Source organism: Gracilinanus agilis, chromosome 1, assembly GCF_016433145.1.
Source record: "Gracilinanus agilis isolate LMUSP501 chromosome 1, AgileGrace, whole genome shotgun sequence".
Taxonomy (NCBI): domain Eukaryota; kingdom Metazoa; phylum Chordata; class Mammalia; order Didelphimorphia; family Didelphidae; genus Gracilinanus; species Gracilinanus agilis.
Window position 1 is genome coordinate 727,550,812 of NC_058130.1, and position 26,022 is coordinate 727,576,833.

The 26,022-nt window shown below is 45.5% G+C and overlaps 1 protein-coding gene across 4 annotated transcripts; it reads left to right on the forward strand.

Annotated features, from left to right (window-relative positions):
• The first annotated feature begins 464 nt into the window (after window positions 1-464).
• Window positions 465-23,291, forward strand: REEP6 (receptor accessory protein 6). Of its 4 annotated transcripts, none has more exons than XM_044671844.1 (6): window positions 465-712; window positions 20,323-20,416; window positions 21,480-21,618; window positions 21,828-21,996; window positions 22,142-22,226; window positions 23,073-23,291. In XM_044671844.1, exons 1-6 carry the CDS (start codon window positions 598-600, stop codon window positions 23,146-23,148), a joined length of 678 nt encoding a protein of 225 aa, XP_044527779.1. In that variant the 5' UTR covers window positions 465-597; the 3' UTR covers window positions 23,149-23,291. The 4 variants fall into 4 exon arrangements, with proteins under 4 accessions (XP_044527779.1, XP_044527787.1, XP_044527795.1 ...); XM_044671852.1 differs by having other exon boundaries at window positions 23,118-23,291; XM_044671860.1 differs by lacking the exon at window positions 22,142-22,226 and having other exon boundaries at window positions 23,118-23,291.
• The last annotated feature ends 2,731 nt before the right edge of the window (window positions 23,292-26,022 follow it).

Below are 26,022 nucleotides of genomic sequence, written 5' to 3' on the forward strand. Positions count from 1 at the left end.
GGGGAGAGGGGCGGGATGGGCAGGGAGAAGTCTAATCTGGCTAGAGCCTAGGGATGGGAGGGACGAGAACTCACCTAGGAGACAGGCAGGTGTGGGTCTAGAGGGACTGCCAGAAATATAAGGGTGGTCGCCCTGCTGGCCTCGCCTGACCCCTCCAGTATCTTAGTCCTCGGAGACTCTGGCCCCACCCCCCACTTCTCTCTCCTTCCCAGCCCACCCGAGGGTCGCTCGGAGCCCCCAGGAATGAGGCGGGGCAGGAGCGGGCTAAGAGAAGAGTCCCGCCTCCTTTGTTCGTTGAGCGCTCTCATTGGTCAATGTGGGAAGGCTGGGCCGACTGGGGCCCCGCCTCGATTTCCTGGCCAATCCTATATCCAGGGGGTGGATTCAGATTATCGCCAACAGTTGCAGGACCATGAGGTCCTAGGGAGGTAAGGGGAGGGCCCAAAGTATCGGGAGGAGCGGAGGTCAAGTGGGAGCCTGGAGTGGGAGACGCCACCGGAACCGCTGCAGAGCAGCGGAGGATCCCTGGAGGTTTTCCCTCTGACCCAGGTCCAGTTGCCCTCCGGCCCCTCCCCTCCCCGCCTGGTTCCGAGAGCCATGGGTAGCTTGAGGCAACGCTTCCACAGGTTTATGGAACAGAGAAACTTTGTCACCACTACCCTGGGAAAGCTGGAGGAGGTGACGGGTATCCAAAAGAACTACTTGGCTTCAGGTAAGGGCCTCCGGACTTCTTTCTCTTGCTGGTACTTCAGCGTTTAGCGCTCATCCCGACCTCGCTCTTCAGATAGAATTTCAGCGCTTAAAAATCCTCCTGGCTCCCCTTCTCCAGACACATAACTTTGGCGCTTAGAGATCCTCTCGTCCCTTCTTTAAGTGTTCAGTAATTGAGAAACTGCATCTCATACCGCACATTGCAGATGAAGAAACAAAAAAGCCCAATGAGATACGGAGGCTTTCCTCAGCTTATTCACCCCAGACTAGAACCCGAGCCTCTTAGCTCCAGGCTGGGCATTTTATGGAAACAGTTGTACTTTTTGGATCCTTGCAATATTTATTCCACTCCTCCACCGGCCCAAGAGCCGATAGCTAGGAAAGTTCCAGCATCACCCCCATTTTTCAGCCCCACTCCAAGGGGGCAAATGCAAGTGGGAGATAGGGACGGATCGATGGAAGTTGGAACTTGAAGAAACCGACTCTAGTGCTCAGACTCCCAAATCACACAACTGGAGAATATCAGTTCTAGCCTCGACCTTAGAACCCAGAACCACAGAAACTGTATTCTCTCTGTAGTAGAGGGAGGAACCAACCCTTGCCCAAAGTCACACAAAGGCTAGAAAGGTTCTTTCTTGGGGGAGGGGAAGGCAGTTCCTGAGGCTCAAGCAGCCTGGGGCTTGGAAAGGAGGACCTCAGAGTTGGGGCCAGTATTAATGTAGCTAGTTATAAGAAGATAAAGAGGTTCTTGTTCCTTGGGGCTCCGATTAGCTAAAGAGTCAAGGGGAGACCTTGGTTCTAGGACTTCGGGTCAGTGGGGTATGGTTCGCTGTTCTAAGGACCTTTCTCTGAGTTTCCTGGGTCTATCTGGGGAGTCCCACACGGTGGGGGAGGAGTATTACAAAACCTTGCCCTCCTGGACTTTGAGAGTGCTGTGCCAGGCACATTCTGAAAGAGGCCGGTTTGAAAGTGTAACTCTGGCACACATAGGTCTACTAAGCCTAGGGCCAGACTCACCCTCCCCCTAGCTGGGGCCCTCTTCTAGGGAGATCCCCAGATTATCAGTTTCTGGTCCTTCCAGTTGTCTGGTCTGCTCTGGGGCAAGGGGGAGGAGGTGGCTTGGCAGTGTGGAGCAGAACACAGAATAGTTCTGCTGCCCTTGTGCAAGGTCCAGCCTGGGATGGCCAAGAAGTTCGAGTTTAATCCCTGACAACCCTTCAAAGCTAAGGGTGACTCCAATTCATAATAGCTTTGAAGAACTATTCCTTCCCCTCTTCCCTCCAGGTACCAAAATACTGTACTTGACTAACCCTGCTTTCAATTAATGTAAAGGTTCCACCTACAGTAAACCAGGCCTCAGCTGTTTCTTTTTGCTGGTAGGGTAGAGAAAACATGGGGCCTGGTGTCAAAAAGACCTTAGTTTGAATCCAGTATCCAGTCAGTTAGCCTCTGTCTGCCTCAGTTTCCTCATCTGTAAAATGAGAATTTTAGTAGCACCTGCCTGCCAGGATTGTTGAGGATCAGAGGTGATTAACATTAAATCTCTATGAATGCTAGCAATCCTTTTGTGCTGATTCACAGATTATTAGAATCAGAGGAGACCACATTGTTGTTCAGTCATGTCCAATTCTTCATGACCCCATTTAGATTTTTTTTTTTTTTTTGGCAAAAATACCAGAGTGGTTTGCCGTTTCCTTCTAGTTCATTTTACAGGCGAGGAAACTGAGGCAAACAAGGTCACATGACTTGCCAAGGGTCACCCAGCTAGTAAGTGTCTGAGACTGGATTTGAACTCAGGAAGATGAGTCTTCGTGACTCCATGTTCAGCACTGTGCACTCTGGTGCCACATGCTGTGGAAGAGACCACAGAGAGCATGAATTTACCTTGTATTTATTTCTCTCTCTGTACATGTAGGAGGTAAGCTTCTTGAGGGCAGGTTGTTGAATTAAATGGAATATAAAGTTCAACATCATCCTTCCGCTTCCCCGGTTTTGTGAGAGAAGATTAAGACCCAGGAAAGTGAACTCTTTTATTCATGATTCTACAGCTCTCTGGGATGATGGCAAATGGTGATAATTGTAAGAACTGACAAGCTATATAGTGGATAGAATGCTGGACTTGTAGTCAGGAAGGCCTGGGTTCAGTCTCCATCTCTGATAATTAACAGTAGTGTGATCCTGTGACCAGCTATGCTTACCTCTCTGAGCATCATCTTCTATAAAATGAGGATAATAACCTATTTCATGGAGGGATTGGAGGGCTCTAATGAGATATAACAAGTATGTAAAGGGACTTGGAAATCTTGTTAAATATAGAAAGTTTTCAGAGTGCTTTTTTTATATTTATTTCATATTTGAACCTAAAAATAGTGAGGTATGTATTATTATCATTTTACAGATGAAGAAACTGAGGCTCAGAGTGGCAGCAAATGGTGGAGAGGGCAATTGATCTCAGGTCTTATTGACTCCAAGGCTAACAACTCTTTTTTTTTTTTTTTTTTTTTTTTAAACCCTGACCTTCCATCTTGGAGTCAATACTGTGTATTGGCTCCAAGACAGAAGAGTGGTACGGGTTAGGCAATGGGGGTTAAGGGACTTGCCCGGGGTCACACAGCTGGAAAGTGTCTAAGGCCATATTTGAACCCAGGACCTCCCGTCTCTAGACCTGACTCTCAATCCACTGAGCCACCCAGCTGCCCCCTAGCAACTCTTTTCAGTACCCCAAGATACCAAAGTTAACCTGCTCCTCTTAGAGATGAGAAAACTGGCCCTCAGAGTACGTGTTTTGTCCAAGGTCATACCATCACTCTGCAGGGCAATTCTGCAGCCAGGCAAATGGCACTATGTCACTCCCCACAGAAGCTATCTTTTGTCTTCTATCTTCAAGTCTCCTACGCACACCTTCCCCCAGCTCCTCAGCTGAAGACCTTGATTCTCACATTTCTGAGAAAATGGCAGCCGTTTGCCATGATTTCCCTTTTCCTTCCTTCAAAGAACCCCTTGATGTCATCCCCTACTTTCACACCCTTTTGTCCAGTCTTTGATCACAGAGGCCCTTCTTCCAGGCCAACTCTTCTTCATGTGTGTTTGATCCCATCTTCTCCAGCAGATATTCCTTCAATCACCCCCAACTTCTTTCTAATCTTATGCCTCTCCCTATCTTTTCTTTTCTTTTCTTTTCTTTTCTTTTCTTTTTTTTTTTTTTTAAACCCTTGTACTTCGGTGTATTGTCTCAGGTGGAAGATTGGTAAGGGTGGGCAATGGGGGTCAAGTGACCTGCCCAGGGTCACACAGCTGGGAAGTGGCTGAGGCCGGGTTTGAACCTAGGACCTCCTGTCTCTAGGCCTGACTCTCACTCCACTGAGCTACCCAGCTGCCCCCCTCTCCCTATCTTTTCATTCATTCCCAGCTGCCTTTAAGCAGACCGGTATTCTCATCCTTCAAAAGCAACAAGAAAATTTCCCTAGACCCTGCCATCTCCTCAGGGCTATCACTTGTCTCTTCCTTGGTCATACTCCTAGGAGGAATGATGTTCCCTGTCTCATCTCTGTCCTTAAGCCTTTGAAATTTGGCTTCTGCCTCCATTCACCTGAACCTACTCTGTCCAAAGTCTCCAGCTATCTCCTACTAGCCAAATCTGATGACCTCTTCTCAGCCTTCTGCCTTTTTGACTTCTTTGAAGATTTGAAGCTGTGCTCTCCCTCCCCTGGTTGGTCCCTCCTCTTAGGGTTTTTGGGGACGCTGCTTCGTCCTGCTTCTCCTACCTGTATGACCAAGCCTTCTCAGTCTTCTTTACGTCCTGTCCACTAAGTGTGGCAAGGCTCTGTCCTAACCCCTTTCTCTCCCTACACAGCTCCTGCATCCTTAACAACTCCCATATGCTATCTCTTGGCCATTTCAAAACTGAATGTCCTGTAGATATCCAAAACAGAACTCATTATCTTTCCTCCCAAACTTACCTTTTTCTCATTTTCCGTCAAAGGCTCTCATCTTCCCATTTTCCAGGTTCCTGATCTTTGACACATCACTCTTCCCACACAGCTAATCTTGCTGTTTCGATCTCCACATTTTTTTTTAAATTTAGTAATATTGTATTTTTTTCCCCAAATACATTTATGTTATTTTAAACCCTTACCTTTGGTCTTAGGGCCCATACGGGAAGATTAAAAATTAATATCCAACTACTCCAAGTATTATTTTTTATAAGATTTAATAACAATAGCTTGAAGCAAAGGAAAAAATAGCCTCAGTAAAGAGAAAAGCTTCCCAGACCTTACACCCAGGAGAGAGAGCTCAGAGCAGAGAGCAGCCCCCACCCACCCAGGGCGGGTTTCCAGCAAATTTATTTCCAGAACTTAAGGATGCCAAGTGAGGACTTAACTTAAAAGGATGTAATTACTTAAAAGTAAATGTAGGGGGCCGCTGGGTAGCTCAGTGGATTGAGAGCCAGGCCTAGAGATGGGAGGTCCTAGGTTCAAATCTGGCCTCAGCTGTGTGACCCTGGGCAAGTCACTTGACCCCCATTGCCTACCCTTACCACTCTTCTGTCTTGGAGCCAATACACAGTATTGACTCCAAGATGGAAGGTAAGGGTTTAAAAAAAAAAAAGTAAATATAGTTCAGGTGTATCAAATTTGTATTTACACAATACTAAGTATCACTTCCAAGCCTGAAGAGTGGTAAGAGCTAGGCAATGGGGGTTAAATGACTTGCCCAGGATCACACATCTAGGAAGTATCTCTCTAGACCTGGCTCTCTACCCACTGAGCTACCTGGCTGCTCCATCCCAATTACATTTATTGCTGCCTTTTTGGTTTTATATCAACTTTCATTTTTAAACCTTCACCTTCCACCTTAGAAGCAATACTATGTATTAGTTCCAAGGCAGAAGAGTGGTAGGGGCTAGGCAAAGAGGGTTAAGTGACTTGCCCAGGGTCACACAGCTAGGAAGTGTCTAAGGTCAGATTTGAACCTGGGACTTCCCCTCTCTAAACCCAGCTCTCATCCACTGAGCCACCCAGCTGCCCCTCTCCCTCATTACATTTTAAAAGAATTTTTAACATCCATTTTCTAACATTTTGAGTTCCATATTCTCTTCCTGCCTCCCTCCCTCCCCCTGCCCTCTTGGAGGCAGTAAGCAATTTGATATAGTTTATACATGTGCAGTCATGCAAAACATTTTCATATTCATCATGTCCTTCACAACATTCATTAAAACTGGGCCCCTCATTCTACTCAGCTGGCTCAGACTCAAAACCTCGCAGGTCAGTCATCTCCCTGCCTCCAATCTGTCTCAAGTCCAACCTCCACACAACTGTCAAAGGGTTTTCTTTAGCCCAAATCTGACCTACTTAATAAACTCCTGTGGCTCCCTTTGGCCTCCCATGATATATCTACTCCACTCTGGCTTTTAAAGCCCTTCACAACCTAGCCACGATCTATCTTCCCAGCCTCCTTATACATGAATTTCCCCCTTGTACTCTCCAGGCCAGCCAGACTGGCCTTCTCTCTGATGCTTCCACATGGCATGCCACTCATCTCTCTTCCTTTGCCCTGGCTACCTCCTGTGCTCAGCGTCTACCCTCCCTCCCCTCAGCTTCACAGAATCCTTTTCTTTCAAGATACAGCTCAAGCACTACCTTCTACCCAAAACTTTTCATGCTCCCACCTTTTTTTTTTTTTTTTAATTAAAAAAAATTTTTTTTAAACCATTACCTTGTCTTAGAATCAATACTGTGTATTGGTTCCAAGGTAGAAGAGTGGTAAGGGCTAGGCCATGGGGGTTGAGTGACTTTCTCCTTCCTTCCTTCCTTCCTTCCTTCCTTCCTTCCTTCCTTCCTTCCTTTTTTCTTTCTTTCCCCTTCCCTCCCCTTTCCTTTCCTTTCCTTTTCTTTTCTTCCCTTCCCTGTGTTGTAAATCAACCTGGTGTCTAACCCTGGGCACTGGAGAAGATTCTGATCAAACATCAGAGACTTAATTAAATGAGTCAAATGTTTGTTGAGTGCCTGGGGCCTTGGTTTATTATTTACTTTCTGTAAAATGAAGGAACTGGTTTAAAATGGGGGCTCTTGAACTTTTTTCTGTTCTAGATTCTTTTGTTTCTCTAACTTTCACCTTCTATCTTAGTATAAATTCTAAGATAGAAGAACTGCAGGGGCTAGGCAGTTAAGTGACTTGCCCAGGGTCACAAAGCTGGGAAGTGTCTAAGGCCACATTTGAACCCAGGTCCTCCTGACTACAAATCCACTGTGCAACTTAGCTGCCTGATCCTTTTGGCTGTCAGTCTAGTGAAACCTATGGATCCCTTTTCAAAATAATGAAGCCATAGTTTTGGGGGGGGATACCCAAACTATAGGATTACTGAGGAAAGCAATTATATTGAAATATTGTTATTAAAATAATTTTTTTAAAAAACCGAGTTCACACAAATCTGGCCTCTGACATTTCCTAGCTGGGCAAGTTACTTAATTCCATCCACTCAGCCCTTCCCCTTCTGTGATAGAATTGTTTCTAAGACAGAAAATAAGGGTTAAAAATTTTTTTAAACAGACCCCCAACCTAAAAGGTCTTCTGTAGCAACCAGGTGACTCCATGGGTAGAGTGCTGAACCAGGAATCCAAAAGACCCCAGTTCAAATCTAGCCTCAGATACTTGCTAATCGTGTGACCCTGAGCAAGTCACTTAATTTCTGTTTGGCTTAGTTTCCTTTTCTTTAAAATGAGGATGATAATGGCACCTCTTCTAGGGTGATTGTGAGAATAAAATAATATTTAAAAAGCAAATTATAAACCTTAAGGTACTAAATAAATGCAAACTCTTGTTATTTTTAGTTAAAAGAATAGATAAGGACTTTTGCCAGCCCTGACAGTCCATGTTCTGAGAACCCTTCCAGCTCTGCTATTCTAAGTTCTAAGGTCCCCCCCCCCTCCATTTTATATTCAATTAAATTCAAACAACATTCATTAAGCACCATACGGTGCTGGAGATGCAAAGACAAAACCAGAAACAGTTCCTGCCCTCAAGGTGCTTCCATTCTGTCATCCTAGGTCTAGATTTCTTGGAATTGTGGTCTTTCAAGACTGTCCAAGGCAAACTGGTTCCTTTTAGTCAGCTTCCTAGGCCCCCTTAAGGCACCACTCTGGAATAGAAATGGAAGCATCTGTTTAGTTTATTAATATTTATTAAAATGCCAGGGCAAGGCCTTCTTATCTATCTGAGAGAGCTGCCACACAGACAGTCTCTGGTGTGTTTTAGCTAAGTCAATATCACTGGCCACCTCCCTGCCTGATAAAGTATCTCTGACCCATTCATTTCCCCAGAAACCAGCCCAGCAGCTGGTCCTGGCCTGGAGCCAATGGAACCATCTGACCCTGACCTGCCCACTTGGACAGGCTGTTCTTATTGGCTCTTAGAACTTTAAATCTGAAATCTGAAAGAACCAGTTTTTGTGGAAAGTTTTTTGAGAAGGAAGGAACCCAAAGGGAGATCTCGAGGGGCGATCTCGAGGGGTGAGGAAGAGATCCTCAACGGCCTGGTGAAGGGAGGATAGGTGAGGGGTGTCCAGGTGGGTGCCTTTGCTGTCTGACTAACCTTTAAACCAACAAGAATCGGTAAGCTGGGGTAGCCACATGGTCAGTTGTTTCCCATCCTGTCTGACTCTTCATGACCCTATTCGGGATTTTCTTGGCAAAGAAACCTGAGTGGTTTGCCGTTTCCTTCTACAGCTCCTTTGACAGATGAGGAAATTGAGGCAAACAGAGTAAAATGACTTAGCCAGAGTCACACAGCTAGTAAGTGTCCAGCCAGATTTGAACGCAGAATTTCTGACTCCAGGCAAAGTGTTCTATTCACTGTGCTACCTAGCTTTCCTGGTAGCCACTTACTAAGCCTTAATTTCTCAGCTTCATTTGGTAGAGGGGATGTAAAGGAGGAAGAGGAAGGAGAATTGGAAGGAGAAGGTCTAATAAATCATCAGCTTCTATGGCAGACCTGAGAGCTTGGAGTGGTTGACTTGGTCTGCTCTGGGTTTCCATTTCCCTATTTGTCAAATGAGGGAAGTTGATCTCTGCAGTGCTTTGTTTTATCTCTCTCTGATATTGTTAAGTTCCCTTATGGCCCCTGATCTTTGAGTTTTGTATTCTGTCTTCTCTTTGGGATGTTGAACCTAGTGGGTTCAGTGCTGGATTCTTAAGTCAGTTTGATCCTGTCTCTGATACTACTACTAGACTAATTAAAGTTATCCATCTATCTTATCTCTCTGTATCTATATATCTGTCTGCCTGTCTTATCTGTCTATCTTATCTTTTTTTTTTTTTTTTAGGGTTTGCGAAGAGATTTACAAATATTATCTCATTTAATCCTCACAAGCTCTATGAGATTAATACAATTATTCCCATTTTACAGATGAGGAAATGGAGGCAACAGATTTAAGTAACTTGTAATTAAGTATCTAAGGCTGGTTTTGAACTTGGGTCTTCTGTCTTCACACCCAGTGCTTTATCCATTCCCCCATCGAGCTTCAGTCCGTAGCCATGGATCTTAAGTCTTGACTTAAGTCTCAGTACTCAAGGGATCTTAGAGGTTAAGTGACTTCACCAGGGTCACAGTTAGTGTTTGAGGCAGGATTCCATTCACAGCCTTACATGAACCAGAGATTTCATCAATTTGATTGTTCCCTCTAAACATGAAGATGCCTACCCATCCCGTCACACTGGTGGCGCTTATTGTTATTGCTAATAATATCTAACCAGGTGGCACAGTAAATAGAGGTCTGGACCTGGAGGCAAGACCTGAATTCAAGGCCAATGAAAGACTTTTTTTTTTCTCTTAGTAAGTCTTTTAATGTCTGCTTGTCTCAGTTTCCTCATCTATAAAGTGGGGATAATATAGTACCTACCTCCCAAGATTGTCTTGAGGTTCAGATGAGATGTCTACAAACTTTAAAGCACTATATCAATGCTAGCTGTCATTAATAACATGATCTGTTTTCTGTTCTAAAGTCCCTCCAAGTTCTGTTGTTTTCTCATCAGTCAGTCGGTCAATAAACATACATTAAGCACCTCCTAGGAGTGTATCAGGCTCAGTGCTAAGAGCTGAAGGTACAAAGGGAAAATCAGTAATGCTCTCAAGGAACTAGTGGGAGAGACATCATTGTGCAAACAACTTCTGGGTAACTTGGAGATTGTCTCAGATGGAAGGCACTAGAGTTAAGGAAGCTGGGAGGTGGCGATGAGGAGGGGGAGCATTCTAGATATGCAGGAGAGTCCAAGAGAATGCCCATAGCGGAAAGACGAGTGCCTTGTTCATGGAACAGTAAGGAGGCCAGTAGCACTGGACTGGAGAAGATGTGGGAGGGCTGTAAGGTGTAAGAAGACAGGAAAGGAGCAGGGGGTAGGGGAAGGACTAGATTATGAGGATTTCTAATTTGATCCTGGAGGTGTGGGTTAGACGATGACCAGTGATTTGGGAAAACTACTTTGGTACTACCTGGAGGATAGGCTGGAGTAGGGAGACACTTGAGGCAGGCAGACCTGTTGTAGGAAAGAGTTTTGTTGTGGGAGGGCCAATGCTGGTTCTTGTTCAAAGAATTACAGCTCAGACCCCTTATTTTAAGGCATGAAAGTATTTCTTTAAGGATCTTACAAATAAAGGGAAGAACCATTGCAGCTACGGAATGGCCTCAGCAGGGATGGGATTACAGCCCTGCCTGGGGTTTCAGGCTGCTAGATTTTATTGAGGGTCTGGGGGATTCCCTCCTCCTATCCTAGGGAATTCTGCACCCTCCCTTCGATTATTCCTCCCATGGGTTTTCCAGGTGGTGTTCCAGGCTGAAGAGCAGGGACAGAGATGGGAAAGGGCATGCTTCTCTTAATTACAAAGATGCCCAGAGCACATGAGTGCTCCTGTGTCCTGTTTCAAGGCTTTCAAGGTTGTTTTGGGTGCTTGGGTGTCCTTTCTCCGCCATGTAAAAATTCTTATCAGCTGGGATAAAAGTCATAACATCCTTCAAGTTCGGTGTCCCTTTTAGTCTTAGTCCAATACTTAGAATCCATACTACTAGGCACAAGAGTGTATGGGCTAGCTGATGGGGATTAAGTGATTTGTCCCCGGGTCACCCAGCTAGGAAGTATCTGAGGCCAGATTTGAACTGAGATCCTCCCAATTCCAGGCTTGGTTATCTATTCTCTGAGCTACCTAGTTGCCCCCCAAGTGGAGTAGTTTAGAGGAAGAAGAGCAGAGGGCCCAGCATAGAGCCTTGTGGGATACCCATAATTAGGAAATGTGACCTAGATGTGGAAAGAAGAACCAACCTTCTCTATTAAGTACCTCATCAATTTGGTTGCCTCCCAAACTAGTCACTGTGCATTGCTTGAGGGTTAGAGTCCCTGCCCTTAAAGAGCTTCCCTTTCATAGGAAAGTGTACCCACCCTACCCAGTTCTCTTGATCTTTTATGCTCTAAAAGCTCTCCCACCTAGACATTTCATATCTCCCCAGAACAAGGCAGCCCTTACCTCTTGCTGCTAGCCCAGTCCCCCAGCTGGGATGTGGAAACTGAGTGCAAAGAACATTCCCCCCCTTCACCTTCAGGTCTCTCATCTCCTCTTGTACCTGTCCTCTGAGAGTAGAGAATCGTGCCCTCCACTCCTTCCATTCACCTGGACTCACCTTCATCCTAGTGACTCTGAACTCTTATAGAAAATCATACAAATCTCATTCCTCACCACCACCCCCCACCTGACGCCTCATTTCTGTGCTGTCTACCCTCCCACCCCAAAGTTTCAACATACTCAGCCCTTCTATTGTGCCCTCTGGAATGCCTGCTCCAAAGGCAACACACTTCCCCTGCATCTTAATTTTTTTTTTTCCATTCCTTTCATCTGGCTCCTCCTAGATGACAGCCTCCCTGGCTACCCTTTCTAATACTAACTACACCTTCACTCTCCTTGGATCACTAGTCCACCGGTAGGGAAGTTGGAATATTCCTTCCTCCTTCACACAGTAACCTTTCTTCCTTTGAAGTTCAGCTTATATCTACCACCCAATCAAGATCCTGCTAGCTGTGGACCCCCAGGTCATTCTTCTTCCTTCCTCAATGAATTCCAAACCTAGTTTACAGTTTTTTTTTATTTTTTATTTTATTTTATTTTAAACCCTTAACTTTTGTGTATTGACTTATAGGTGGAATAGTGGTAAGGGTAGGCAATGGGGGTCAAGTGACTTGCCCAGGGTCACACAGCTGGGGTCACAGTTGTCCTTATCTTCTGTTTTATTTATTTTTTTAAGCCCTTAACTTCTGTGTATTGTCTTCCAGGTGGAAGAGTGGTAAGGGTGGGCAATGGGGGTCAAGTGACTTGCCCAGGGTCATACAGCCTAGGGTTACACAGATAGGAAGTAGATTCTCAGGAATCCCTAGTCCCCTTATAGTACTGATTATGTCCAGTCAAGCATTAACCTGGGATCACCCCCCCCCCCCCCCNAGAATGTCTCAGTCTGCATTCAGACTCCATTAGTTCTTACTCTGGAGGAGGATGGCATTTTTTTTTTTTAAACCCTTACCTTCTGTCTTGGAGTCAACACTGTATTGGTTCCAAGGCAGAAGAGCAGTAAGGGCTATACAATGGGGGTCAAGTGACTTGCCCAGGGTCACACAGCTGGGAAGTGTCTAAGATCAGATTTGAACCCAGGACCTCCCCTCTCTAGGCCTGGCTCTCAATCCACTGAGCTACCCAGCTGCCCCCAAGGATGGCATTTTTTGTCATGAATCCTTGAAGATTTTTTTTAGATTGCTGACTTACTAGGAATAGCTGTCATTCATAATTGTTCATCATAAAATATATCGCTGTGAACTGTGTACAGTGTTCTTCTGATTCTGCTCACTTAACCTTGCATTAGTTCATTTCATGCAGGACTTTCTTAAATCACCCTTTACTTCACTTCTTATAGCCTAGGAGTATTCCATTACAATCATATCCTGCAACTTGTTTAGCCATTCCCCATTGATGGACATCCTCTCAGGTTCCAGTTCTTTACCAGCACTAAAAGAGCTCTTTGCTACATCTTTCCAATACACTCCCTTCTCCCTTCTGACACTGCCACCACCTTGGTAAAAGCCCTCATCACCTCCCACCTGGATTAGTGGAAGAGCCTGTTAGTGTGTCTACCTGCCCCAAATTTCTTCCCACTCCAATCCATTCTCTGTTCAGCCACTGGGGTGGTTTTCCTAAAGCAAAAAACCAATTATGGTTTGCTCTTCCTCCTCCCACTCAATAAGCTCTGTTCGTTGTCTTCCTCTTGCCTCCAAGAGCAATAACAGAACATCGTTTGACATTAAAAACCCTTCACAAGCCATCCTACATTTCCATGTACATGAGTACAAGAGTAATAATAGTCAGTTACTTTTGGAGCCAATGACCCCGGCCTCCTTCCACAAACAAGACCCTCCATCTCTGGCTCAGGGCATTTTCTCTGGCTATCTCCCATGCCTGGAATGCCCTCCTACACTAAAGACTACTTTGGTTTCCTTTAAATTCTAACTAAAATCCTCTCTTCTACAGGAAGCCTTCCCCAGTCCCTCTTAGTTCTAATGCAGTGATGGGCAACTTTTCGAGTTTGGTGTGTCAAAATTTGCCCAAAAAAACGAGCATAACGTGGGGGGGGTGTTACTTCGAGAAAAAAACCGTAATTTTGAGATATTTATAGTTTAAATAACAAAAATGTATAATTGTAATACATAACTGTATTTAATAAGCCAAAATAGGCAATTTAATATAGGTAGAATTGTCATCTCTAGTGCACAGAGTGTCTATACTACACTACAGCAAATGTTTCATCCTCAGCATGCGGCCCCAGACTTCTGTATGCGGCCACAAGTCATAGGTTTGCCATCACCATTCTAATGAATTCATTCTGAATTAACTCCCATGTTTATTGCCTATTTGGTATAGCTTGCTTCATATATATATATATCTGTTTGCGTGTTGTCTCCTATTAGATTGTATGGCTTAAAATTTTTTTAATTATTATCTTCTTATATCATTATTAATTTCTATCTTAGACTCTAAGAGTGTCTGAGGCCAAATTTGAATCCAAGTCCTCGGGACTCCAGACCTGGCTCTCTATCCACGGTGCCATCTTGCTGCCTCATTGTTAGGGCTGGTGATGTCTTATACTGTACTTCTTTTTGTATCCCCTGTGTTTACAAAGTAGGAGCTTAATAACAGTTCCTTGATTGATTGGTTGATTGCTTGATTTTCTAGGGCTCTCCCAGCTTTAACTTTCTCTGATATTTTAGTCTTAAAGTGGTCATCAGTGGGGGGGAGGGGAGGTTCTGGTTTATCTTAACAGCCATCCCCCTTATGTACTGATCTCCTATTGGGGGCAAAGGGACTCAGAGCTACCATTCTGGCTTCCTGTGTGGGAACCAATAGCCTGATCTTTTCACCAACTGAGGAAATCTTTTGTGAGTTGGTCTGAGTCTATGAACTAATGGACTCTTCTAGCCTCTGGCTACCATCCCCTCCCTTCCCTTCTCTCTCTCTCTCTCTCTCTCAGTGCCTGCATATGAAGGTGACCTGGAATTAGGTGGGAATTGGGGATTTACCTCCAGGAAGCCAGCCCTGCTTGGGGAAGGCTAACTGCTAAAGATTTAGGGGCTTAAGCCGATTCTCCCTTCCTCCTTCTGACCTTGGCTAGCTCCAGGATTAGGCCTTATAGAGATTTTCGAGAATCTTAATCTGAAGGGGTTGGGGAGGATCCCAAGGGCTTTGATCCCCCTTCTAACACCTCCCTGGGCTTCTGGGGTGAAGGGAAGGAGACTTGAGGCCTTTCTGCCTGGCCAATGGAAAGATTTTATTAAAACTCATTGATTGATTTTTTTTTAAACCGTCACCTTCCACCTTAGAATCAACACCTTCTACCTTAGAATCAATACTGTCTTTTTATTGATTCCAACGCAGAAGAGTAGTAAGATTAGCTAAGAAGTGTCTGAGGCCAGATTTGAACCCAGGATCTATAGGCCTGGCTTTCAATCCACTGAGCTACCCGGCTGCCCTCAACTGATTTCTTAATCCTAGTATAGTACAGTCTTTGGTAAACAGTTTAGGAAAAGTGTTGGGGGTGGGGGGAGATTGGGAGCTGAGATGGTTAGATGCTTTGAATTCTCCTGAAGGTCCCACCCTGCCCCTCACAATCCTGATCTTAGTCCATTCAGGAATGATCTGGATTTTGAATTCTTTGTTTCAACCAACTCTGGATCTTATCTGGATTTCTGCTGTCTGATTGGTGTGAGGGGCCAGGAAATGGTCTTCCTCTTTGAATCCCTTACTGAGAGGCCCAGTCCAGGCCCCCAGCATCCATAACAATTAGTCTTCTACCTTCTGGAATTCCTCCTGTGAGAGGAAGCTCCCTGCCGCCTTCCTGGGAAGACCTCCTCTGGCCTTCTCAAATTCTTCCTTAGATCTGCCTCCTAATTAAAAGGCTAATTGACTCAGTTCTGCCCTTGGGGGGGCCATACAGAACAAAAAACCCGAATCCCTCTCCCTCCAAATAGGTCTGCCCCAAAATGGCTAACATCTCCATCCCCCAACCAGAATTACAACATCTGTAATGACTGTGTCTAAAACTCATCGACTACCCAAGTGATAAGAGAGGCCCATCCCTGGGGTTATAATCTGGGAAAGCACCCAGAGCCATAGCATCGGGACTTCCACTGAACTGCTGGAATCTGGAGGCCCCAAATTTGCCCCCTGACCCATGGGGGGGGGTCTGAGACTCAACAGTTTCTGCCTGAACAATAGACTCTAAGGTAGACTAATCAAATATTAAGTACTTTTATGTCTTAGTTTCTCCCATTGCATCAAAGTCCTCTCCCAGGAAGCCCAGCCCTTGGCTGGACCTTTCCCTTTTGTATCCATAGTTAAAGCATCAGCCTCTCCCCTGATAATCCTGTCTCGGACTTCTCATTTCCTTGTAGCCATTGTAAAGCCAAACAGTCATGCTTCCCTGTCCTTAGTTCTCCAAGTTCTGTTGCTCTCTGGAGGACATCTACAGCCTGGTGCATTCTCCCAAGGGTACAGCCCAGAGCCCCAGGGTGTAGGCCCTGATAGTTTCTGGCGCTGGACTCTTGTGTAGTGGCCGATTATTGGACCTATCCCTTTCCTGATTAAAGACTTGGTTTTTCTGACTACTTTAGTACTGTAGTTTTCCCAAGTTAACAGGTGATTCCATAGTCTTCTGGTGAGAGGAGTAACAGCCTGGCATCTTTGAGTCCCTAAAAGCTTGGGAAAGATTCAATAGCCTCGAATTTCTTCAGGTTTGATTGGCCACTTTTAACTAAAGTATTTAAGTAGGGGGCAGCTGGGTAGCTCAGTGGATTGAGCCTCAGGGTACTTCCTAGCTGTGTGACCCTGGACAAGTCACTTGACTCCCATTGCCTAGCCCTTTCCACTCTTCTGCCTTGAAACCAAAACAGTACTGATTCTAAGAAGGAAGGTGAGGGTTTAAAAAAAAAAAAAAAAAAAAGTACTTAAGTCTTGAGAAAGAAGGATGACTGATTTCCATTAATTCAGTCATCTGTGTTCTTTCTCACATTCACTAAAGAAATTCTCTTTCTTTTTAAAATTTAATTCAAGTTCAATTTTTTAATTCAAATTCTCACTAAGAAAATACCATCATTAGCGAATAAAGGTTTGCATGTTTTATTTGACTGGGGTGTTAGCATTATCTTTATTTTACAGATGAGGAAACTGAGGCAGGGGTTATGTGTGACTTGCCCAAGGTCACAGAGCTAAGTAGTATCTGAGGCTGGATTTGAACTCAGGTCTTTGCCTCCAGTCCCAAGCCAGCTCTCTCCACTGAGCATGAAGACATGTTCAAATCCATCTCCTCAGATGTAGTTGAGGGAACCTGTGGCTGCATTTCCTCATCTGCAAAAGGTAGATGAAAACACCTGCCAGTGGGGTTAGTAAGGTTCAGAGGAGCATATGGAAAGTACTTTGCAAATATTCACTATTTATTCTTTTATCTGGGACAACTAAGTGGCACAGTGGATAGAGCACCAAATCTGGAGTCAGGAAGACTTGTCTTCCTGAGTTCAAATGTGGCCGTAGATACTTATTAGCTGTGTGGCCCTGAGCAAGTCACTTAAGCCTGTTTGCCTCAGTTTCCTCATCTGTCAAATGAGCCAGAGAAGGAAATGGCAAACCACTCTAGTATCTTTGCCAAGAAAACCTCAGAAGGTATCATGAAGAGTCAGGCATGACAACAACAATTTAAAAAAAACTATTTTATCAAGCACATTGTAGGGACACAATATCTCCTTCACAGGTTGTTGTGAAGATCAAATGAAATAATGTGTTTTAAAATGTCGTATAAATGTTTGCTATTATTAGGATCTTTAAAAACATTACCAGAAGCCCTCAGCAGGATCTTCTCCCTCCACCCCTTCAGAAATCAGCCAACAAGCATTTATTATTTCTTATGTGCTAAGTGCGTAGGGATACAAAGAGAAAAGAAATGTTTTGATGAGAGAAAGACCATCATTAAATCAGAACATACGAGATAGACACAGAGTAGCTAGGAAAGAATCTTAGAGAGTCAGAAAAAGCCTCCTGGAGGGAATACAGTTTGAAAGAGGTTAGACACACTTTCAGAGTCAGAGGTTAGGAGGGAAAGCATGGTATGGGGTATAAACTATACAAAGGCATGGAGGTGAGAAATGGAGGGATCTGCTCAAGGAACAGCAAGGAAGTCAGTCAAGCTGGTTCGTGGAGAAGACTAGAATGTAAGAAGACTGGAAAGGTAGGAATGGGCCATCTACGTAACTGCATACCAAAATCTAGACCAGGTGCATTCTCCAACTACTTCCTGTGTAGATTTAAGTTTTTATCTCCCATTCAGTGGTTATGGATCTCATTGAGGAAGGCCTAAGAATGCATTTCAGCTTCCCCTCACCTACAAATGAGCATCTTGGGGGAGAAGAGGAGGCTCACCATGCATAGAAAATACCTATCCCATGTGAATCCTGCCTGGTTCTCTCTTTGCCTGACTGGTGAATCATTGGCCAGCAAAAGTCTCTCTCATAACCAGCTTGACAAGCAAGACCTGACATTCAATCAGACAAAGTTATAAAGACAACAAAAATTTAAGTATTATTATTAAGTATCCACCAGGCACTGTGCTAAACCCCAGGAATAAAAAGAAAGGGAGGAAAAAAGGTCTAGTCCTCGATGCACTCACATTCTAATGGGCTTTTGAGTCAGTATTTACTGATATCAGTCACCTTTGGTGGGTAAAAATATTTTCTGTGGATTTTCTCCCAATTGTTTAGTAATCAGCTTTTTTTGGATTTCTGAAAAATGCTTTCAAAAGTGAGCCACCTATAGCATCAATTTCTTTTCTTTGTGTTTAGTCTGGTCCAACTGTTCCACCCAAATTCATCTTCCTTTCTTTCTGTCCAAATGCAGTCTGGTTCCCCTGCCACTGGTGATGAAATGCTATGAGAGTCGTTTCATTTTTCATTTGTTTTCTTTTCAGTTTCCATCTATAAATCCTTTGGGTTTTTGTTTTAGATCCATTCTGCTATCTTTCCATTTTATGGGTGAATTCATCCCATTCACATTTGAAATCATAAATTATAGTTGTAAATTTCCCTCCATTCTATTTTTCCTCACTGTTTTTCCCTTTTTATCATTTTATTTTATTCCTCCTCAAAAATCTAATGTTCTTATAACAACTACCTTCCCAATGATCTGGATTAGTTAGTTCCCCACCAAACTCTCCTCAAACCTATTTTCTTTCCATGGGTATTCCCTATCTCTTTGCTCATAATCTTCTTACATCTTCCTCCAGGTTATTTTCCAAATGAATTTAAACTAGAGTTGTCCTCTGTGACATCTTTCTCTTTTGGTAAGGAAATCTTGGTTGAAAAAATTTCTGGCCTCCTTGTTGATTGTTTTATCTCATTTAAGCTTCTGAAGGAATGAGTGATAATCAGAACCTATGTCTTATCCTCTCCAGTTCTCAGTTTTTGCCATCAGTGACTTATTTCAGTGGATCAGGATGGTTCCATTGCAACAGTGTATATTATGACATCCTTCTTTATACCCTTGTAATTTGGTGTTTGTTTTGATCCTTGCTCCCATTCATTGATCTGACCTCCAATGATGACTAGCTGATTCAGAGATAAATTTCTACCTTGACAACCAATTCTTTCCTAAGATTTAGTGCATTTCATTTCTTGTTGTGTGATTTTTGATGTTCATGTTCACCATGACTGGTGACTTCGGGTTCTTATTTTATTTTGTTTTATTTTATTTTATTTTTGAAGAAATAGGCTCGTGATACATGAGTACAAGGGTCCTGAGCAGCCTACAAGTCTTTCACCTTTTCCCCTTCTTAATCCTAACAGTCTTCTAACAGTACTTTCTAAGTTTTCATCTCTCCCTGTGCTCATGTTCACATTGAAATCACCATGTAGCTTCATATGTGTGTTTTTTTATTCATTTGGAGTTTGTTATGTTCATCATGGACTCTCTACTTCTAACCACTTTGCAACAGATGTCCTGAAATTGCAGTTCTCTTCCTGGTGTCTTTGTTCCTGACCACTCCAAGGCCAGATAACCACCTAAATATGAAGTGAAATTATTTTTCACAAAAAATTTTTTTTAATTTAATTTTTGCTTTTGGATACAAAGGAAAACCAACTCCTTTATTTGTCTCTTCATGAAGAACTTATGAGCCTTCTTTCTATCTAGTAGCAGTGTCCTTGTATCTGGTGAATATGCATTTATTAAAAGGCTACTGTGTGCTCAGGTACTGTACTAAATGTTGGGGCTATAAAGAACAACGAAAACAGTTTCCACCCTCAAGGAGCTTACAATCTAATGAGAGAGACAAAGTACACAAAATTCTAAATATAAGATCTATGAGGGGCATCTGGGTAGCTCAGTGGATTGAGAGTCAGGCCTAGAGACAGGTCCTAGGTTCAAATCCAGCCTCAGACACTTCCCAGCTGTGTGACCCTGGATAAGTCACTTGACCCCCATTGCCCACCCTTGCCACTCTTCTACCTATGAGCCAATACACAGAAGTTAAGGGTTTAAAAAAAAAAAGATCTATGCTGGGAAACAAATGAAAATGTTAATATTGATAGGATTAAATCCTTCCAATTCTATGTCAGCATTGTGGGTCATTGGATGAGGAGCTTTCCTTTATTTAGACCACCAATAATTATCAATGCTCTAAAAACTGATTCTTAGGAACCCCGACCTCTGTTCCCATTTTTGCCATGGTTACATAGGATCTAGGACCATTTTGTAATTTAGAACATGAAATAAACATCAAGGCTAGGAGGGTTCCTTAGAACTTAGAATGTCAGAGCAGAATTTCCAAGTTCAGAGAGCCCAATTCTCTCAACAAGGCAATGAAGGCTGGGGAGAAATCGAGGAATGAGGAGAATGGGGGAATGCCTAGCCCAAGTGAGTGAATCACAGATTTGTGGTCTGAATCCAGTATCCTTTCCTCTTCACCATGCTGGAGTCAAGGTAGGGAGATAGATAGCCCTAAAGCATTCTTTCTGCACTAACTTCTTCCCCCCAATCTTCTTACTTCAGGAATTATTGCCTTCCTGGGCCTCTATCTTATATTTGGTTATGGTGCTTCCCTGCTTTGCAATCTCATCGGATTCATCTACCCCGCATATGCCTCGTAAGTAGGATCCCTTGCTAGGGATTAATCCTTTGCTAAGCAAGGGAATGGACTTGGCTGGTCTAGGCTAATTGAAACCATTCCAGAAGTTCCCCCTAGAGCAGGGGTCGGCAACCTTTTTGGCCATGAGAGCCATAAACGCCACATTTTTTAAAATGTAATTTCGTGAGAGCCGTACAGTGCTCACAGTGCCGCTCCTGTAACAGCGCCTGAAAAAAAATGGACTTTATGGCTCAAGAACCATACGGCGCCCACCCCTGCCCTAGAGGGTCCTTGCATAGCTGAACCCTTAAGCCAGGGGACTGACCTTCCTGTCCCAGATTAGTAGCTGCCTATGAGTGAAGTTCTGGAAGGGGTGCTATGAAAAAAATGGAAAGAGGAACTGTGGTTTTTGCTCTCAAGGAATCCTGGATTTCAGGAGGAAGACACCAGGCTGGTTAAATCCAAACTATTCAGAGAAGAGGACCAACTCTGGCTGGCTGGTTCTTTTGGTGATTTTACCTAGAATCTAGCCCAGTGATTCCCAAAGTGGGTGCTACCGTGCCCTGATGGGTGCTGCAGCAATCCAGTGGGGCGGGGATGGCCACAGGTGCATTTATCTTTCCTATTAATTGCTATTAAAATTAAAAAAAATTAATTTCCAGGGGGCTAAGTAATATTTTTTCTGGAAAGGTGGCGGTAGGCCAAAAAAATTTGGGAACCACTGATCAAGCCTCTCTGTTGTGACGTTTAGCTTTATATAACTAGTCACTTGCTCCTTACAGCTCGGATATATTCTAGAGCAGAACTAAGTGGAGTGGTTGGGGCTGGCAGGGAATCACCTAATCCAAGGAGGGTTCCTGCAAGTGAGGAATGTTGAGCAAATTGAACTTTTAAAGGAAGGGATGGATGTAGATCAGAGAAAAGAAGCCCAGAGACCATTTTGACCCCCAGCTGCTTCCTCTCAGTCTTTTCCAGTTCAATGGCTTTTATCCCCTTGGGCTTGATTGTCCAAAGCCCCACAGCAAGCCTGCACAGTGGACAGGATCATTGGCATCCGTTACCCAATTTCTCTTTCCCACAGCATCAAGGCCATTGAAAGTCCTGACAGAGAAGATGATACCATCTGGCTAACCTACTGGGTGGTGTATGGCATGTTTGGCCTGGCTGAGTTTTTCTCTGACATCTTCCTTTTCTGGTTCCCCTTTTACTATGCAGGGAAGGTAACCAGAGGGACCAATCTGGGACTTTGGGGGGTGGAGGATGGGGGTGGGGCAAGGGGGTGTCTTTTCCTGCTCTGTGAGTAGGTAGTCTGCCTTGCTTGTCAGGGCAGCACTGTGCGGGAGGTTGAGGTGGCCTGGGAGGAGGAGGAAGGACGTGACAGAGCGTTCTGTGTTTGGGCCACACCAACGCTTGCCCCTACCTTGCCCAGTGTGCATTCTTGCTGTGGTGCATGCTTCCACTGGCCTGTAATGGCTCTCAGTTCCTGTATAATCGCCTGATCCGCCCCATTTTCCTGAGGCACCAGGCATCCATGGACAGCCTGGTGACCGACCTGAGTGGACGAGCCCTGGACACAGCAGCCAGTATCACCCGGGAAGGTGAACCCCCTTTTCATTTCCTCTCCCCCCCCCCAATTCTTACCTTTAGTCTCTTGCCTTGATGCTTTGGCCTGTGCTGCTTTTCTGTCTCCTGCTTATTGTCTCTGTACCCTGTCTCTGTTTCTGTCATGCTCTCGGGATCCAGTCCTCCATGCCTTGGCTCAAAGCAGATCCATGATGGCCACTCAGGTGGCCCCTCACGTGGCCCCTCGGCTCCCCCCAGAGGCTGCGTATGTAACATCCCTTCCCTCTCCCTTAGCTGGGGTGTCGTGGCCAGGAGAAGGGGATGGACGGGGAGGAGGACTGGGAGTCAGGGGGGCTGCTTTTGGTCTTAACTTTGCAAGCAACTCGTTTCCTGTTTCCTTCTTGCTCTGTGTATTTAAGTGATGATGGGGTGGGGTTGGAGGGCCCCTCCAGCTCCCTGGGCCAAAGGAGGAATGAGAGGGCTTTATCCTATCCCAGGAGGCATCAAGGTGGCTCAGGTTAGTGGGATAGAGTGCTGGGCCTGGAGTCAGGGAGACCTGAGTTCAAATCCAGCCTTAGATAGATATACTGGCTGTGTGACTCCGGGCAAGTCACTCAACTTCTGTTTGCCTCAATCCACTGGAGAAGGAAATGGCAAACCACTCCAGTATCTTTGCCAAAGAAACCTCGTGGACAGCATTGGTCGGGAAGAGTCAGACACAACTCAACAACCACATGCCATCCCAAGCACTCTTATGTGTGTTTCGGGATCAGGATGGGCAAACCTTAGGCGGTCGGCCCTAGCAACTCCCAAGCTTAGGGGGAGCCTGGTATCAAGGATGGAGAGGTTACCATTTAATCTGAGGGCACTTGGGGGGTGATGCAGTTTCTCCTTCCTGAGGTACCTCCTCCCCAATCCCCTGAGCTTTTGTTATCCCTGTCCCTGGCCCTCCCCTTTCCTTTCTGTCCCCATGCCCCTAAATCAGTACTTCCCTCTCCCCACCCCCCATGTCCCTTACAGGCATCTCACACCCCCTTCCCTACCCAGACTGGCCCCCATCCCAACTTCCCCCCGGTCCACATCTATTTCCTTCACTCTCTTCCTCCCCTAGTGTCTTTTTAGCACCCATGTCACCGTCTGTCCCCTCCTCCTCCAGCAACCAAATTTCACCTGCAGCAGAAGGATAAGTGAAGAAATGAGCCCTGTGCCAGAGGCTTCCAATGACTGGACATCCTTCTCCCAAACCCTCTTCAGCATCCTGGATCCTGGCCCATGGATAATTAGCTGACCCTTCTCAGCTGTACCTCCCCCACGCTACCCACGGGCATTAGTGAAGCCTCCCAGGCTGGGAGACAGAGTGGGGACTTCCACCAGTACCAGCTGAAGGAAGTCCCTGCTGGCTCCCAGGCCGCTCTAAGTAAACCATCACTGACCATCTGCCTCTAGCCCCATCCACCCACTCACTGCTGGCCTCCCCACTGGACCCTTGATGGGTTCTGGTTACTCCAGCTGCCCATGTATTTAAAAAAAAAAAAAAAGTCCTACGCTGGCCAAACTTGTTTGACTAATAGGTCTTTCTTTGTGTTTTTTTTGTTGTTGTTGGGGTTCCGGAGGAATGGGGGCGATCTCCCCCATCTTTGTCTTTGGCAGGGGAGGCGAGTGGAAGCTAGGTGCTGCCCAGCTTTGGGGTCCAGGCAGAATGTCGCATATCCTAAGGTCCCTCCCAGTCCTGACATTCTGGATTGTCTTGTACCCTCCCTCTTAGCATTGGCTCCCACCAGGTGGCCCAGCCAAGGCAGGAGATGAAGATGGCGATGGAGAAGGGCTTGTTGTGCTACCTTTAGCCGCCAGAGGGTGCCGGGCCCCATCCTAGGAATCCTGTTTCAGGCCTTCCTTCTTCACCCCTGCTAAAAGGAGCCATCATCTCTGCTCTTCGTTTTTTTGCAGTTGGGGAATTCTTTTGTCAAGGCTGAGAGGGAGGGGAGGCTACCTGGAAGGACACTAGGCCCTGGACCCTGCCCTGACAGGCATCAGGGGGAGCACAGATTCAAACATGCTACATGGAAACAGTTTTGGCGCTGAGGTCCAGATTTCTCCACTTTCCTCTAAGGGGTGACTCCATTAGGGCAGGGGATATCTGGGGTGTAGACGCAGGGTTCCTGCCACTGTCCTGTGGCCTGGCTACTGGGCTAGCCTTGGGAAGGGAGGACTTGCAGCAGCCATGGGACAGGGGATGAGTTTGGGCAAGAGAGCATCCCCACCCCCCAAAGCCTGGTGGGGCAGTTCCTGGCTCTTGCCCTGACCCAGAGCTCCACCCTGACAGCTCCCCAGGGATCATCTATGGGAAGAGGATGACAATCTGTTCCATGCTGAGGGAGAGGAACTTGAGTCATCCAAACAAATAAACCCAAACGTCAGATTTCAAGTGGTTAATGCAAAAAGGGTGGAGGGAACTCCCCACTCGGGTTCCAAGAGTTATCTAATCTTCCCTCAAGACAGGGTAATCTTTGCCAGATCCTTGCCCCTGTCCATGAGGATCTCTTAGTATCTAGCTGGAGAATGGGCTCCTTCCCTGAGAGCTGCATATGGGTGTGAATGTGGCATGGAGGGAAGGGACAGGATGGGAATCTAGAGAGAACCAGGATATGTTGGAAAGATAAAGGCCATGGGGCCAGGTTCAGGAGGAGAACTGGAGATCTGAGTCTAACCAAGAAGGTGCCTATTTGGGGTTGGGAAAGTCTGATTAAGTGCATGAAGGAGGCAGCTTAGATGGTGCAGTGTAGCTGGTCCTGTAGTCAAAAAGACCCGAGTTCAGATCTGACCTCAGCCGTTGGCAGGGAGATCCTGGGCCTCAGTGCCTCAGTTGCAAAATGGAAATAAATATAATAGCATCTACCTCCCAGGCTATCCTGAAGATCAAAGCTGAGCACATTTCCTGGCACACAGTGATAGCTATGTAAATGCTTCTCTCCCCACTCACCGTGAGAGCCACCCTAACAGGCCTAAGCTAACGGTTTGGGGCTTAGTCTCAAATGTGGAAGGGATGCCTTCTACAAGCAACAGTTCCCAACCTTCCAGTGACAGGGAGCTCACCATTCTCCATTCCAGTTTGTTGGAACACTATACCCAGTAGGGAACTTCCTCCCCCCAAGCAGCTGCCCAGCCATTCAGGACTTTAGTTTAATTGCTATGGAGCAGGGAACTGGCTCGGATCAGGAGGTGAGGTGACTACCCACCGTCACGGGGAAGATCTGAACCCAGGCTGCCCAGGATTCTCGTGTCCTCCGTCTCCCGCCTTTGGTTTCTAGATCAGTCCACTGGGGCCAAGTGGAACAAGAAATTGCCTCTCCCAGATGACATACCCCAAATCAGATATTTAAAGACTGCCCGTCGCCCACCCCAAAACTGGTAGTAATATGACAAGATCCCGGCTGTCGAAATCCAGCAGAGAAGGAGATGACTACCGGAGACATTCCGAGAGAGGATCACACCCTCTTGAGAACACTATGAGAAAAGGACGAGTCTGAGGGGGAAGAGTTTCCCAGAGAAGCTGGCGCTCAAGTTGGGTTTTAAAGGATGGGCAAGATTTCCACAGGTCTTAAACTTGTGCGATATATGACTTCATACGTTGCTCGACTTCTTAATAGGATGGGGGAAGGGCTGGAGAGGAGAGTCTTGGGACTCATAAAAGTCTAAAATAACTTACAGCTCAGCGGATTTAGAGACAGGAGGTCCTAGGTTCGAATCTGACCCTCGTTAATTTAACCCCCGTTGCCTAGCCCTGTTGGAACCAATACACAGAATTCACTCAAAGATTGATGGGGAGGTAAGGTTTTTTTTGTTTTTAAACCAACTTATGTGGTCTACACCCCAGTCACATTTGTATTGCCAACAAGCATGCGCCCCTTATGTCCTCCACCGAGTCTGTCTCCTCCAGCTGTTATACCTCCCCCCATCCCTCTCCTCCTCTGGCTCCACTAGCTCCAGGAGCACCAAAGGCATTCTTCTTCGCTCCAGTCTTGATGGATATTGAAGCTCAAAAGGGCTCCCCATCCATGGTC

Bases quoted from the DNA above. Each gene is read 5' to 3' on its own strand.
- REEP6 (XM_044671844.1), top strand. From the start codon at position 598: ATGGGTAGCTTGAGGCAACGCTTCCACAGGTTTATGGAACAGAGAAAC. The intron at 713-20,322 runs GTAAGGGCCTCC...TTCTTACTTCAG, and splicing joins AAAGAACTACTTGGCTTCAG to GAATTATTGCCTTCCTGGGC. The intron at 22,227-23,072 runs GTATGTAACATC...TTCCTCCCCTAG, and splicing joins CGGCTCCCCCCAGAGGCTGC to TGTCTTTTTAGCACCCATGT.